The 14,527-nt window shown below is 42.4% G+C and overlaps 1 protein-coding gene across 4 annotated transcripts in view; it reads right to left on the reverse strand.

The window, feature by feature from the left end:
- Positions 1-14,527, reverse strand: part of LOC122933447 (N-fatty-acyl-amino acid synthase/hydrolase PM20D1-like) — a 146,598-nt gene that overhangs the window by 103,455 nt on the left and 28,616 nt on the right. For all 4 annotated transcript variants that reach the window (XM_044288445.1, XM_044288446.1, XM_044288444.1 and 1 more), the window contains one exon: positions 2,931-3,163. In XM_044288445.1, coding sequence (XP_044144380.1) covers positions 2,931-3,163 — 233 coding nt within the window. The remainder of the gene's footprint in view (positions 1-2,930; positions 3,164-14,527) is intronic.

Raw genomic sequence — 14,527 nt, forward strand, 5'->3', positions numbered from 1 at the left:
CATGTGATGGACCATGTGATAAGCGCAGTGACATCACCAAAGGTCCTTTTCGTCAAAGAAGAAGACACAAGTTGATAAGGTGAGTTTAATTTTTATTATTTTTTATTCTCTAATTTACTTAGCATTCTGTATTAAGAATGCTATTTTCCCTTATAACCATATTATAATGGAAAATAATACAATTTACACTACACTGATCCCAAACCCGAACTTCTATGAAGAAGTCCGGATTCGGGTCTGCGTACCAAACCTGCCGATTTTTCTCACGCGCGTGCAAAACGCATTAAAACGTTTTGCACTTGCGCTGAAAAATCCCGCGATGCACCCGCTTCCTATCCGGCCCTCGCACGCGACGCCCCGTGTGAAAGATAAAAAATAAAAAAGTGAAAACAAGGGGGGGGGGGGGGGGTGAAGTGAATATCAATGCTGAATTTTATACAAATATACTTAATGATAATAATAATAATAACCCTTATTCATAGGGATTAGGAAGAATAAGAGAAGTGTCCGGACACTGACGAAACCGGAAGTGATGTGGAACGCATCACACTTCCGGTTTTCGCCCTCAGATGTTAATTTGCAGCCCTTGTGATGTTAATTTACCTAATTTGCAGACTATATATGACCAGTTCAGACACACCATCAGTATCCCTTGAGAAAGCGACCGAAAACACGTGTTGGGATCCAGGACTGTTTGGCCTGTATTCACTTTTACTGCATGTATTTCCCCTATGTCATTTTTTTGTTGAGGCACTATGCACTTTATATATATTGACTGAGGGCTGTGACTAATTATCTTTCCTCACAGCTTGGGAATTCTTATTGCAAAGTTATGTGCAATATAATGTGACAGGCCTGTGGAGATCATCCTGTGTGATTTAATGCTGCTTATGTATATGGATTTCTATGTTTTATACAAGTGTATGTCCAATAAAAGATTTTGAATTTCTATAATTTATTCTGTTCTGAGTCTAGTTTTGGGTAATTATCTGCATAATGCAGGCATTTCCATACGGCCTCAAATCGGTAACGTGTCATGGCCATACTGTAGAGTGGGGTCTGGTAGAGGACGTCCCCACTCCAGTACAGCCTGACACTGGGCTTTTTGACTAGGCCCATATGCAGCACGAGGCCCCAAAACGTACTCATCTTGGCTGCACTGACCGGGGTCCAGCCACCGGGCCTAGCCAAAAACGAGCCTGGGTGTTGAGCGACGAACTGTTGGGCATACAGGTTTGTCTGCTCCACCATCAGATTTACCAGTTCCTCACTGAAAAAAAAGACTGAAAAAGTTGTATTCAGTGAAGCCCACTGTGTAAATCTGGATTCCTGATTCACCAACAAAATCAGGAATTGCGGGCTCAAAGTTCACCGGCAGGGGGCTCAGGTGGACTGACCTGGTGGGCCGGAAAACTAGTACGAGCCCCAGAGCTGCTCATACTAGGCTGGGCCACAGGGTCCCTAGCATGGGGGTCCCCTCGATCCGCCTGGCAGCGTCTCCGCCGCCTTGGGGGTTCATCATCGCTTGATGAGAAGGATGCGGATGACAACAGGAACGTGAGGTCATCCTCATCCTCACTGGGGCTCTCGGACTCGGAGGCAAGGAGGGCGTATGCCTCCTCGGCCGAGAACGTCCGGCGGGCCATAGGGGAGTGTGTGTCTGCGTGTGTGTAAATCTTTTAGGTGTGTGTGTGTGTGGGGCACGGGTGTTCACGCACTTACCCTATAGCTATAAAAAAAATTGTAATAATTTTTTTAAAAACCCCTAACTAAAAAAAGTGTAAAAAAAGAAAAAAAAATACAAATACGCTGTGGGGTGGGGTGGGCGATGCGCTAACAGTGGCCGGACACAGATAGCGCATGCAAAGAAAAAAAATGAAAAAAACTTGCACCCCCAAAAAGTGCTAATGGGGGGGGGCAAGCTGCAGCACCCCTGGGAAGGGGTCAGACACCCGATCAGGGGGCTCACAGACCATTTCTTTACCTAATCTAATCCTAAACTTGCCCTAACTACCCCTGCCTACACCTCCTACTACCTGCCTGCCCCTGCCTCCTAAGGTGCCTGATGGCACCAAAAACTCACAAGATGGTGGGCAGCGGGATCTCCTGCTGCTCTCCCCGCTCCATGGACCGGAATGAGGGAAGAGAGCAGCGGCGGAGATTCAAACTTGCCGCGCTCCGCCCACATGCCGCATGGGGACCAAACGCAGGCGATCCTGAGATGTGACGTGATCGCAACCTCACAGGATCGCAGGACGGTGATTGGTGGTGTATAATCACACCACCAATCGCCGTCCTTTCCAGGTTATCGGGTCATCAAAGACCCGAATAACCCGGAAACACAGAAAACCGCAGGTCTGAATTGACCTGCGGTTTTCTGCGATCGCCGACATCGGGGGGGGGGGGGGGGTGTTTGGGCATTGGTACAGAGTGCCTGCTGAATGATTTCGGCAGGCTTTTGGCTCCAATCACCACAGGCGGCGCTGCGGTGATCGTAAATTCTCAGGATGTACCGGTACGCCCTGTGTCCTTAAGTACCAGGACATCAGGGTGTACCGGTACGCCCTGTGTCCTGAAGAGGTTAAGGTTCTGTTCACATCTGCACTGAAGGCATCTTTTGGAGCCTCTGTTGTAGATTCTGTCACATGTGATAGAAAAAGAAACTCAGCATTCAGAGCTTTTTTTGCCACTAAATTCCAAAAGACCTCACTAAGTCACCTGAGTCAATTGGGGTACACTGGTGGCCATGGCCTGACAGATCCGTCAAAGTTTGAATTCTACTTTTCTGCTCCTACGATGGAACAGAAAAACAGAATTCCTAACAGAGATGTGAGCTCAGATTCTGTTTGCATCCACAGTCATAATCAATATATACTAATTACCGGTATCACATTATTAATGTATTAACGGCTTTGTGTTTACAGACTTACAATCACGCAACATTTGTTGTCCAGGGCTCCTCTTCCATATATGTAACCATCACGCTCTTCTCCAGAGAAAGGTGGCATGTCCCAACCTTCAGGAGGGGCTGGTACAACATCCAAGTGAGCAAGGATCATGTAGGGCTTTAGACTTTGGTCTGAGCCTTGTACTGCAAAAAGGTGACTGTATTCTGCCACCACTTCATGTTTGATAATGCTTGAGGAGAACACTCTTGGAAACACTAATTTGCACAAAAGAAAAAAAAAAGTGAAAGTACATAAAAAAATGCCAAAGTGTAATGGTGGAAACACATGGGTTCATCATAGTCTATATTTAAAGTTCACAAGATTCCCACAAAAAAGGGCCACAGTCAAACCATAATTTATGGGGTCTGATGTCTCCAATAACATGATGGGATAACAGGGATGCTGTTTCAATAAGAGTGGACATTTGAGGTGTACAGCAAATCGGTTTGGTTTTGCAATGTTCTTTTCAACCAAATGGAAATCACATAAACCAAGCTTACCCTGTGGCAGAAAACCACATTGTGAAACTGCAGAAATTCACAGCAAGCAAATCACTTTTTATTTACTTGTCATATTCATATTTTTAACTTGGGCCGTTTAATTTTTATTCTGTAATAAATGTATTGTTTTACTTTATTGATCGACCTCTGCCTGGGACTAGATGTAGAGTGCCGGCCCACATTATCAATCTATTGTTTGTAACAATTTGTTCCGATTTGGTGAATCAGGTGGACCTAGAGCACGTACCATTTAGGAATAGCCAGGTGAGCCACCATTACCTTTTCTTGTACTGAAATCACTAGTCAAACTGACATCAACCTTAAAGAGGTTATCCCATGACTAATGTAAAAAATGAAAACCAGAGCTCATATAGTACACGCCAATCACTTTCTAACAAAGCTAGAACCAGCTCTGAACTTCACATGGATCCAGAGATCTCCACATTCATTGCTCTCCTAGATTTCTATCAAGCTGGCAGCTCAAGGGGAGTGTCTTTTCTGCTGCAGCTAAGGGGGCGTGTCTTAGCTCTCCCTATCACCGCTCAGGAGGCAGTTGAAGGATGAAACTGAGCATGTGCGACCTTCTGAGTGAGCAGGTCAAAGAAATAAGAAATAAACAAACAGCAGGTGGCGCTATACAGATACACTTTATTGAATAACTCAGTGGCAATGCTACATTTTTTATTACATGCAATTACAAAAGTATTCAGAACCTGGTGCTGGTTGGAAAACTGTAGAGTATTTTTCGTGGGACAACTCCTTTAATGTCTATGAATGGCTCCTTCAGCTTTTTTTCCAGACACAATGCTGCTCTTGACAAGGAGCTGGGTGAAATATGGCAAATCTCATGTTCCGAGATAACATAGTACATAAGGCCGAAAAAAGATATTTATCCATTAAGTCCTGCAAGTTGATCCAGAGGAAGGAAAAAAAAAAAAACTGAGGTAGAAGCCAATTTTCCCCACTTAAGGGGAAAAAAATTCCTTCCCGACTCCAATCAGAATAACTCCCTGGATCAACGACCCCTCTCTAGTAGCTATAGCCTGTAATATTATTACGCTCCAGAAATACATCCAGGCACCTCTTGAATTCCTTTATTGTACTCACCATCACCACCTCCTCAAGCAGAGAGTTCCATAGTCTCACTGCTCTTACCGTAAATAATCCTCTTCTATGTTTGTGTACAAACCTTCTTTCCTCCAGACGCAGAGGATGTCCCCTCGTCACAGTTACAGTCCTGGGGATAAATAGATGATGGGATAGATCTCTGTACTGAACCCCTGATATATTTATACATAGTAATTATATCTCCCCTCAGGTGTCTTTTTTCTCTAATGTTGATAATCTTTCAGAGTACTGTAGTTCCCCCATTCCAGTTATTACTTTAGTTGCCCTCCTCTGTACCCTCTCCAGCCTTGCTATGTCTGCCTTGTTCACAGGAGCCCAGTATACAGTACTCCATGTGTGGTCTGACTAGTGATTTGTAAAGTGGTAGGACTATGTTCTCATCACGTGCATCTATGCCCCTTTTGATGTAACCCATTTTCTTATTTGCCTTGGCAGCAGCTGCCAGACACTGGTTTTTATAGCTTAGTTTGCTGTTCACTAAATTTCCTAGGTTCTTTTCCAAGTCAGTGTTACCTAGTGTTTTACCATTTAGTATGTACGGGTGACTTGCATTATTACTTCCCATGTGCATAACCTTACATTTGTCGGTGTTAAACCTCATATGCCACTTATCTGACCAAGCCTCCAATCTATCCAGATCCATCTGTAGCTGTATACTGTCCTCTTCTGTGTCAATTACTTTACACAGTTAAGTGTCATCTGCAAAAATTTATATTTTACTGTGCAAGACTTCTACAAGATCATTAATAAATATATTGAAGAGAATAGGGCCCAATACTGACCCCCGAGGTACTCCACTAGTGATAGTGACCCAATCTGAGTGTGTACCGTTAATAACCACCCTCTGAGCCAGTTACTTACCCACCCACATACAGACATTTTCTCCCAGTCCAAACATTCTCATTTTATATACTAACCTTTTATGCGGTACAGTGTCAAAAGTCAAGATATACGACATCCATTGATTTGCCGCTGTCAAGTCTAGAACTTACTTCCTCATAGAGACTGAGTAAATTAGTTAGACATGACCAATCCCTCTTAAAACCATGCTGATATGGCGTTATTTGCTTATTTTCCTTGAGGTACTCCAAGATAGTATTTCTTAGAAAACCTTCAAACAGTTTACCCACGACAGATGTTAAACTTACCGGCCTGTAGTTTCCAGGCTCTGTTTTTGGACCCTTTTTGAACATTGGCACTACATTTCTTATGTGCCAATTCTGTGGAACACTCCCTGTCAGTATAGAGTATAGATTCCTTAAATATCAGAAAAATATCAGAAATAAGGGTACTTTCAAGTAGTTCTTCCTGGGTCAGACAGGGCACTTTTAATGGGAAATAAACTTTTACATTCTGCATTTCATCTGTCAGTTTATTTTCTTCAGTGAATACAGTGGAGAAAAAAACCTTCAGATTTATACTTTTTACCATTTATATAATTTGAAAAACATTTTAGGGTTAGTTTTGCTCTCTTTGGCAATTAATGTCTCGGTCTCTAGTTTGGCTGCTTTTATTTGTTTTTTACATAATCAGTTTTTTTCCTCATAGTTTTTCAGTGCTTCCTCGCTACCCTCCTGTTTTAGTGATTTTAAATACTTTCTTTTTGTCATTTATTGCTTTCTTTACAGTTCTATTTATCCACATTGTTTGTTTATTTCTTGTTCCTTAATCTCTTATTCCCATAAGGTATGTGCCTCTCACAATTAGATTTTAGGATGCTTTTTAAAAATATCCCATTTTGTGGCTGTATTTTTATTTTTGAGGACTTTGTCCCAGTTAATTAGGCCTATGGCCTCTCTTAGTTGGCTAAATTTAGCTTTTTTGAAGTTTGGTATTTTTGTTCTTCCCTGAAGAAACTCTTTTGAATGATAATTGGAAGGTTATTACTTTGTGGTCACTATTTCTCAGGTGTCCCCCAACCTACACATCTGTTGTTCTAAGTCCAGTATGGCCGTCCCTCTAGTCGGGTCCTAAACCAGTTGGGAAAGGAAATGGTCTTTGGTTATTGCCAAGAACCTGTTTTCTTTATGAGATATACAAGTTTCAGTCTCCCAGTCTATATCTGGGTAGTTGAAATCCCCCTTAGTAACAACCTCATTATGATTTGTAGCCTTGTCCATCTCGTTTAGTAGCAGATTTTCAGTGGACTCTGGTATATTAGGTGGTTTATAATAAACTCATATTAGTAATTTATTATTGTTTTTGCCTACATGTATTTCTACCCACAGTAACTCCATATGCTCATGTCCCTCATTTATATATTCCCGGAGTGTGGGCTTTAGACAGGACTTTACATACAGGCAGACCCCTCCCCCTCTCCGGTTTTGGTGATCCTTTCTAAACAGACTGTAAAATTCCCCTGACTGGCAGAGGAAGTGTCTGGCTGCAGCAGTGCTCTCCCTGAACTGACATTCCCCTCATCTGCCAACCGTGCAAACTTGTTGGTGTGTGTCAGATCAGGGCTAGCCTCCCTGGCACTCTTCCCTCTACCCCGCTTTCTAACTGTTATCCAGCTAGCTATCTCACTTTCCCGAGCCTCCTCGCTATCATCCTCCCCCACATCTATCCCATAGAGTGCTTGCTCAGCGAGCAGCAAACTCTTTTCCAAATTGTCAACGCTTCTCAGTGTTAAAGTTTGCCTGTTTAGATACTCAATGTGCGATTCCAAATGGGCAATTTGCTCACATATTGAACAGATATGCACCCTCAAAAGGTTGTTCCAGGACTACATACATTAGACAAGATGTGCACTGGACTGCGCTGTCAATAATGGAAAACATACTAAGTGGGCATTATGCAAGAAAAGAGAAAAATACAATATAGTGCAGTGATAAGAATCTAACTCACTGTAGTCCCCTCCTAAAGTCCCTGAATCTCAAGTTATGTAATCTAAAGTCACACACTTAATACAAACACACACTTGAACTCAAACACGCGAACGCTTACAAACTCGCATTATTTGCCTGCTTGTATAAATGCAGCTCTCAAACCAGCCTACTTTTCCCCCCCTCTGGATTCAAAGGACTGAGCTGCATCAAGGCTAGCCAATCAACTTCTCCTAATTAGACAGCCTCACCCTAATTACTCAACTGGTCAACACCCTGGAGAAGGAAGAGAGAAAAAAAATGTAATCACAGTATACTCTCAGCTACTATGCAATAAACCTGGCACCAAAAACAAGTCACAGTGTACAATAGGGCTGCAACGATTAATCAATGTAATCGATAATATTCGATAACTGGATTCGTTGCTGACGAATCCAGTTATCGAATAACCGTCCGATTCGTTGGCGAAACAGTTTACCCGCTTTCGCCCACCCCTTCATCAGACTTACATATACATTGCTGTCCGCAACGGCCACCCAGGCTCAGCCTCTTCCTCCTTGCTTGCTGCGGACTCCACCCACTGACGCTGAACACTGGAGTCACATGACACAGGGCCTCTGAGCGCAGTGTGTGAGCGGCGCAAAAGTCTCCTAAGCTCAGCCTCATTCCCTCCGGACTGGCCCTCAAGGTAATGTCTACTGGGCATGTATGATGATGATGATGACGGGCGGCACGAGGACCCATTTATGTCTGCCCTGTCCGACTCAGGGCTGGCCCTTCATGCTCCCTGCCTGCCTGCAACTAGCTGCAGGCACCACCACTGCAAATTTGAAATGTCAGGCAGTGGGGAATGGGGATGAGTTGCTGACTCCCTCCGACTGGTAGCAGACAAGTGACTGCAATGGGGGGTGGCAGACGCAGTGAGTGGACAGTGCACTAGTGCTGCATGATATGAGGCATGAGCGCAGCAGCCACAATAGGAGACAGTGGGGGCAGCAGCCACACAGACAGTCTACTGGTATACTGTATGGGGGGCCACAAGGAGACATATTATGAGGGCAGCAGTAGCAGCCTGTGCGTGTCTGCTGACCCATAATGTCTCCAGTTGCATCTTGTTTCCTTGTGTCCCCCATATACAGTAATATCTTGTTGTGCATCGCTGCCTGCCCAATGTGCCCATACAGAATATGGTGGTGCTGCTGCTTTCCAATCCAGTTTAGTTTATGGAGCCTCAGCCTGCCCTGGAGGACTTCACCCGTACTACCACGCTAAGCCCATCTGCCGTCGGTAGGCCAGTTGCCCGCTGTATAACGTGTCCTTATGTCACTGCTGCTTTTTCTGTCCCTATTAGGTGACGGTCTAGTAGGGTGACGGGTCTACTACTTCCAGAGTCCAGTGGTGCGGTGCAGTACAAGAATCCCCCTGAGAGAGACACTGCAAGGTGAGAAAGGGCTGTGGTGGGTCAGGTGTGTGGAGCAGTAGTGGATACATTTTTGCTAATCTGCTGCTGCTCTTTTTTCTGTCCTTAGGTCTACTACCTCTAGAGTCCAATGGTGTGGGACTGCGGTTGTGAGAGACTGGTCTACACAGCTCTGCTCTGCAAGTTTTAGTTGTGTAATGCTACTTACAGGTTTCCTGCATGTCCTAGTACTAAACCCCTCTCCCACCAGCACTAATTTTAAGCATTTGCTTCAACAGAACTGCATTATGGCTGATGCTGGTGAGACTGTGACCCCTGATAAAAGCGGACGGACAAAGTCATGCAAGGCATGGGAGCACTTCACTCAACATGTGTCCGACAAGTTGGTCGTCTGCAAAATCTGCAAAGCAGCGCTGGCGTGGCACGGAAGCACAACCGTGATGAACGAGCACCTGAGAAGGAAACACGTTGGCGTCACAGAAGAAGGAATAACCCCGTAAGTAATAATAAATGATCTGTATTAATTTATGCAGGTAAAAAGCTCTTTCTGTCAAACCTACTCATTTATGTAAGTTAGACAGAAATCGATTTTTACTAATATGTTTCTTTTTCAATCATTTTCAGTAAGAAGCAGCGCTCCATGAGTGAATTTGTGCTTGTAAATCCCCAATGTACACCTGCACAAGCTTCTGTTCTCACAGATGCTGTATTAAAAATGTTAGTCACTGACATGCAACCACTGTCCATGGTTGAAGACAAAGGATTCCAGAGCATGGTCAGTGCACTAAATCCTTCATACAAGCTCCCATCAAGAACCCATTTCACCACACTATTGGAGAGGAAGTACAGGGAGACCTTTCAGCATGTGACAGATGCCATTCACCATAATGAGAGCAGAATAGCGTTGACTGCAGACATATGGACCAGTGTAGCAACTGAAGCTTACCTTGGCATAACATGCCACTACATAGGGGATGATTGGAAGATGAATTCCATCTGTCTGACAACCATGCCCCTGGAGGAGAGACACCCAGCTGCACACATTGCAGGTTGGCTAGAGGAGGTTTTGGAGAGATTTCAAATTCCACCTAAAAAAATTATTGCCCTTGTCCATGACAATGCTGCAAACATGGTGGCTGCTGTGAACATCCTGGAGGAGAAGCATGGATGGTCCAATATCCGGTGCACTGTCCACACTTTGCAGCTTGTTATTAATGGTGCAATGAAAAATGCAGGTATTGATAGAGCTGTCAGTGCTGCCAGGGGTTGCAATTGTCAAGGGGTTGTTGAGGTCCACTGAGCATGCTTCTTTTGAAACTGCGGCCATGAGGAGCTTCCAAGCCACAGTAAAGGACCAGCTTCACAACAGATATCCTATCAAAGCAGGTTCTAAATCCTGTCATAATTTCCGCTGCACTGTACCCAAGCTTTAGGAAGCTGAAGTTTCTGACACGTGAACAAATTATAAATGTGCAGGCAAAAGTGCAGACAGAGCTGCTTCCGCTAAGAAGAACCGAGATCCTGGAAGAGCAGCAGGAAACTAGCATGTCTACTTCGACAGCTGATGCTGAGCCAGGACCTTCAACATCAAGAACATCCATACTGGAGAGTCTCCTCGAGTCTGGTGGCAGCAGTGAAGAGGACACAGAGGGACAACACATGGAAGAGGATATTGTCAGAAATGAAGTACAGTCCTATTTTGGTGAGAAGCTTCTCCACAATGATGGCAACCCTTTGAGCTGGTGAAACGAAGACAGGTATCCTAGATTGGTTAAACTTGCAAAATCATACTTGCCTATCCCAAGTACATCCACACCATCGGAACGCCTCTTCTCAGCAACGGGCAACATAGCGTGTAAGAAGAGAGCTAGCCTCAGCCATGACCATGTGGATTTTTTGTGTTTTATTTTTATTTTATTTTAATGCAAATTTTTTATAATTATGTAACTCCTAAAATTGTTTTAATATGGCCTTTATACATATTTTTTCAAGTAAAATGACAATCTCATTATTTTGTCTTTTTGTTGTTTTTTCCGATTAATCGTAGAAATTATCGGCAACTAATCGATTATTCAAATAATCATTAGCTGCAGCCCTAGTGTACAATAAAGTCAGGCACAGCAACTCAGCAATGCACACAAATAATTTAGCTCTCAGTAGATACTCCTTCATGTAATCTAAAATCACACACTTAATATAAACACACACTTGAACTCGCGAATGCTCACAAACTTCCGTTATTTGCCTACTTGTATAAATGCAGCTCTCAAACCAGCCTGTTTTTATTCCTCTGGATTCAAAGGATTGAGCTACCCTATGATTCTGGACAGCATGGGAACTGTATTTGAGCCTCATGTTGTAAGAGATCTTATGATCAGTTAAAGGGGTTCTCCGGGAATTAAGAAAATGAAAATGCTTAAATATTACTTCATTATAAATAAATTCCCGAATACCTTACATTAGTAATAATGGCTCATTTTGTCTGGGGAGCAATTATTAGGAGAAATGAAATGGCCGCCGTCCTATTAGTGCACACAAAACCTGTCCTAATCACACAGGAGGACAAGATACTTCCCAACACTGAGGTAAAGAGCTGCCTCATCCTCCTCTCTGCTTGTCAGGGATTATGATCCTGAATACAGATGATAAGATCTTTAGTTGAATTTCTGTTGGAATTAAGTTCATAAGCAGATGTAGCTCCATTCCCACAAATATTCAGCTAAATATCATATTAAACTGTATTCAGGATCATAATCCCTGACAAGTAGAGCAGAGAGGATGATGAGGCAGCTCTTTACCTCAGTGTTGTGAAGTATCTTGTCCTGCTGTGTGATTAGGACAGGTTTTGTGTGTACTAATAGGACAGCGGCCATTTTGTTTCTCCTAATGATTGCGCCCCAGACAAAATAAGCCATTATAACTAGGGATGAGCAAATAGACTTCAGATGAAAGATGAAAAATCCGAAGTCAATTTGCATAATACTTCATTTGAATACTGTACGGAGAGAGAGCTCCGTACAGTATTAGAATGTATTGCCTCCTTTGAACCGTAGTTATTACTTTGCGAAGTCTCACAAGACTTTGCATAACTACTTCAAAAACTAATTTCTATTGTAAAAAACTATTTCCCAAACTCAGGTTCGGTTCCAAGTGGTACCTTGGAACCGAACCAGAGTTGGGGAATTTTTATTTTTTACAGTAGAAGTTGATTTATGAAGTTATTATGCAAAGTCTCGCGAGCATGAGAAGCTCCGATGCTAGCCTCAGAGGGGCTGCCTGGGTGAAATTCAGCTCTGAACCCGGACAACCCCTTTAAGGTCGCCATACACATTAGCCTAAAGTCAATCAAAGCAAACACTTTCAACCAAAAGGAACGTTTGTCAGGTGATATTTAACAATGACCGATCATTTTAGTCAAACGATGATAGACCTTTATTGTTGATAAGTAGTCTTGTTTAACCCCTTAATGACTGGGCCATTTTGCACCTTCGTGACCAGACTGTGTAACTTAATGTGGTAATAACTTTGGAATGCTTTTACTTATCCAAGCTATTCTGAGATTGTTTTCACGTGACATATTGTACTTCATGTTAGTGGTAAATTTGAGTCAATATGTTTCACCTTTATTTAAAAAAAAATAAAAAAATCTAAATTTACAGAAAATTGGGAAATTTTTAAAATTTGAATTTCTCTGCCTCACAAAATAATTACTTTACATTTCCCATTTGTTTACTTTATGTTGGCATCATTTTGAAAATGTCATTTTATTTTTTAGGACATTAGAAGGCTTAGAATTTTAAAAGCAATTCTTACATGTTTTTAAGAATTTCTAAAACTCACTTTTTTAATGACCAGTTCAGTTATGAAGTAACTTTGTGGGCCTTACATAGTAGAAACTACCCAAAAATGACTCCAATTTAGAAACTACACTCCTCAATTTATTCAAAATTGATGTTACAAAGTTTGTTAACCCTTTAGGTGCTCCACAAGAATTGAAGGAAATGAAGATGACTTTTCAAAATTTCAAATTTTTTGCAGATTCTTCCTGTAACACAGCAAGGGTTAACAGCCAAACTAAACTCAATATCTATTACCCTGATTCTTCAGTTTACAATAACACCACATATGTGATTGTCAACTGCTGTATGGGCGCATGGCAGCGCTTAGAAGAGAATGAGCACAATATGGCTTTTGGAGAGCAGATTTCACTGGAATCATTTTCAGGTGCTGTGTCGCATTTGAAAGTACCCTGAGGTATCCCACAGTGGAAACCCTGAAAAAGTGACCCCATTTCGGAAACTACACCCCCCAGGGAATTTTCCAAGGGGAGTAGTGAGCACTTTGGCCCAATATGCTTTTTATAGAATTTAGAAAACAATGGCTGTAAAAAAGAAAAATCACATATTTTACTGAAAAATGTCAGCTTTAGGCCCAAGTTTTTCATTGTCACAAAGGGTAACAGGAGAAAGTCACCACAAAATTTGTTGCCCATTATCTCCTGAATACGACAACACCCCATATGTGGTTTTCGACTGCTGCATGGGCGTACGGCAGCTTAGAACAGATGGAGCACAATATAGCTTTTGGAGGGCAGATTTCACTAGAATAATTTTCAGACGCTGTGTCACATTTGAAGTTACCCTGAGGTACCTCAAAGTGTGACCCCATTTTGGAAACTACACCTCCTAAAGTATTCATCTAGGGGTGTAGTGAGTATTTATTTGAACATTGTGTAGTTTTTTTAATTTTCCAAATTATAATTGACTAATAATATAATGTAATGCGGAGTGTTAAACAGTGAATTGCATAATAAATAAAAAATGGTCAAAAGTGCATAAAAGTTAAAAAAATTAAATTGATTAAATTAATAATCTAGTAAAGTTTGGTGAATGTGGAAAAAAAGCTTAATGCAAAGTCCAGGCTTATCTGGACAGGTGTCACATTGATATATGGTATCCTGCCATATCCCATTCTTGTAACAGACCCTACATCTCTTTTGGGCTCTGCTTTTTTTTTCGAAGTAGTGGGCACCTCTGATGGGAAATGTTGCCCTGGGATAATTCTGCTGGCATGACTAGATGATGCTATCCCACTGCTATCAATAATAATAAAGAATACTCAGGGTCAGGAAGTCGGTAGTCGTGGCCCAGTGTATAATTACTCAAAGGTGTCTTTAAATATAAATATTGAGCTGAGTGTACCTTATTGTAGTTATTTTAAAACATAACTTTTATTTTATCGATATTTAGAATATTGTGACACTTATACTAAAACAATGCTGGTGTTGCACTGCTTTCTTGGAAGGATGTCGGGCGTAGAAAACAGCTCTAGTCTATTTGTTCAGTCGGCAAATTATCGAAGGGGTCGCTTTCAAAACAATGTTTCAGCGGGTTGCTCGGCCTAGGTTCTATCCCTACATAAACTAGTCGTGGTGAGTTGGGAGAACCCTAACAGGCTGTATTGCGGGCACCCGCCCTAAAAAGGGCGACCCACAGCTGCTGGAACCTCGGATCTATTGCTGCTAAAACCCTGACAATAAGTTCTTCCTCTGAAATGTCCGACGCGTTTCACTACTAGAAGTAGTGGTTCTTCAGGGACACAAAAAGAAACGCCTGGTGCAGTGGCAGCGCTCCCGCACGTGTATAAAGGCAGTGGCAACTAACTGATACAAAAGTGTCTCCTTTTATGGCGTCTCAACCCCGCTCA

Source organism: Bufo gargarizans, chromosome 3, assembly GCF_014858855.1.
Source record: "Bufo gargarizans isolate SCDJY-AF-19 chromosome 3, ASM1485885v1, whole genome shotgun sequence".
NCBI classification, from domain to species: Eukaryota; Metazoa; Chordata; class Amphibia; order Anura; family Bufonidae; genus Bufo; species Bufo gargarizans.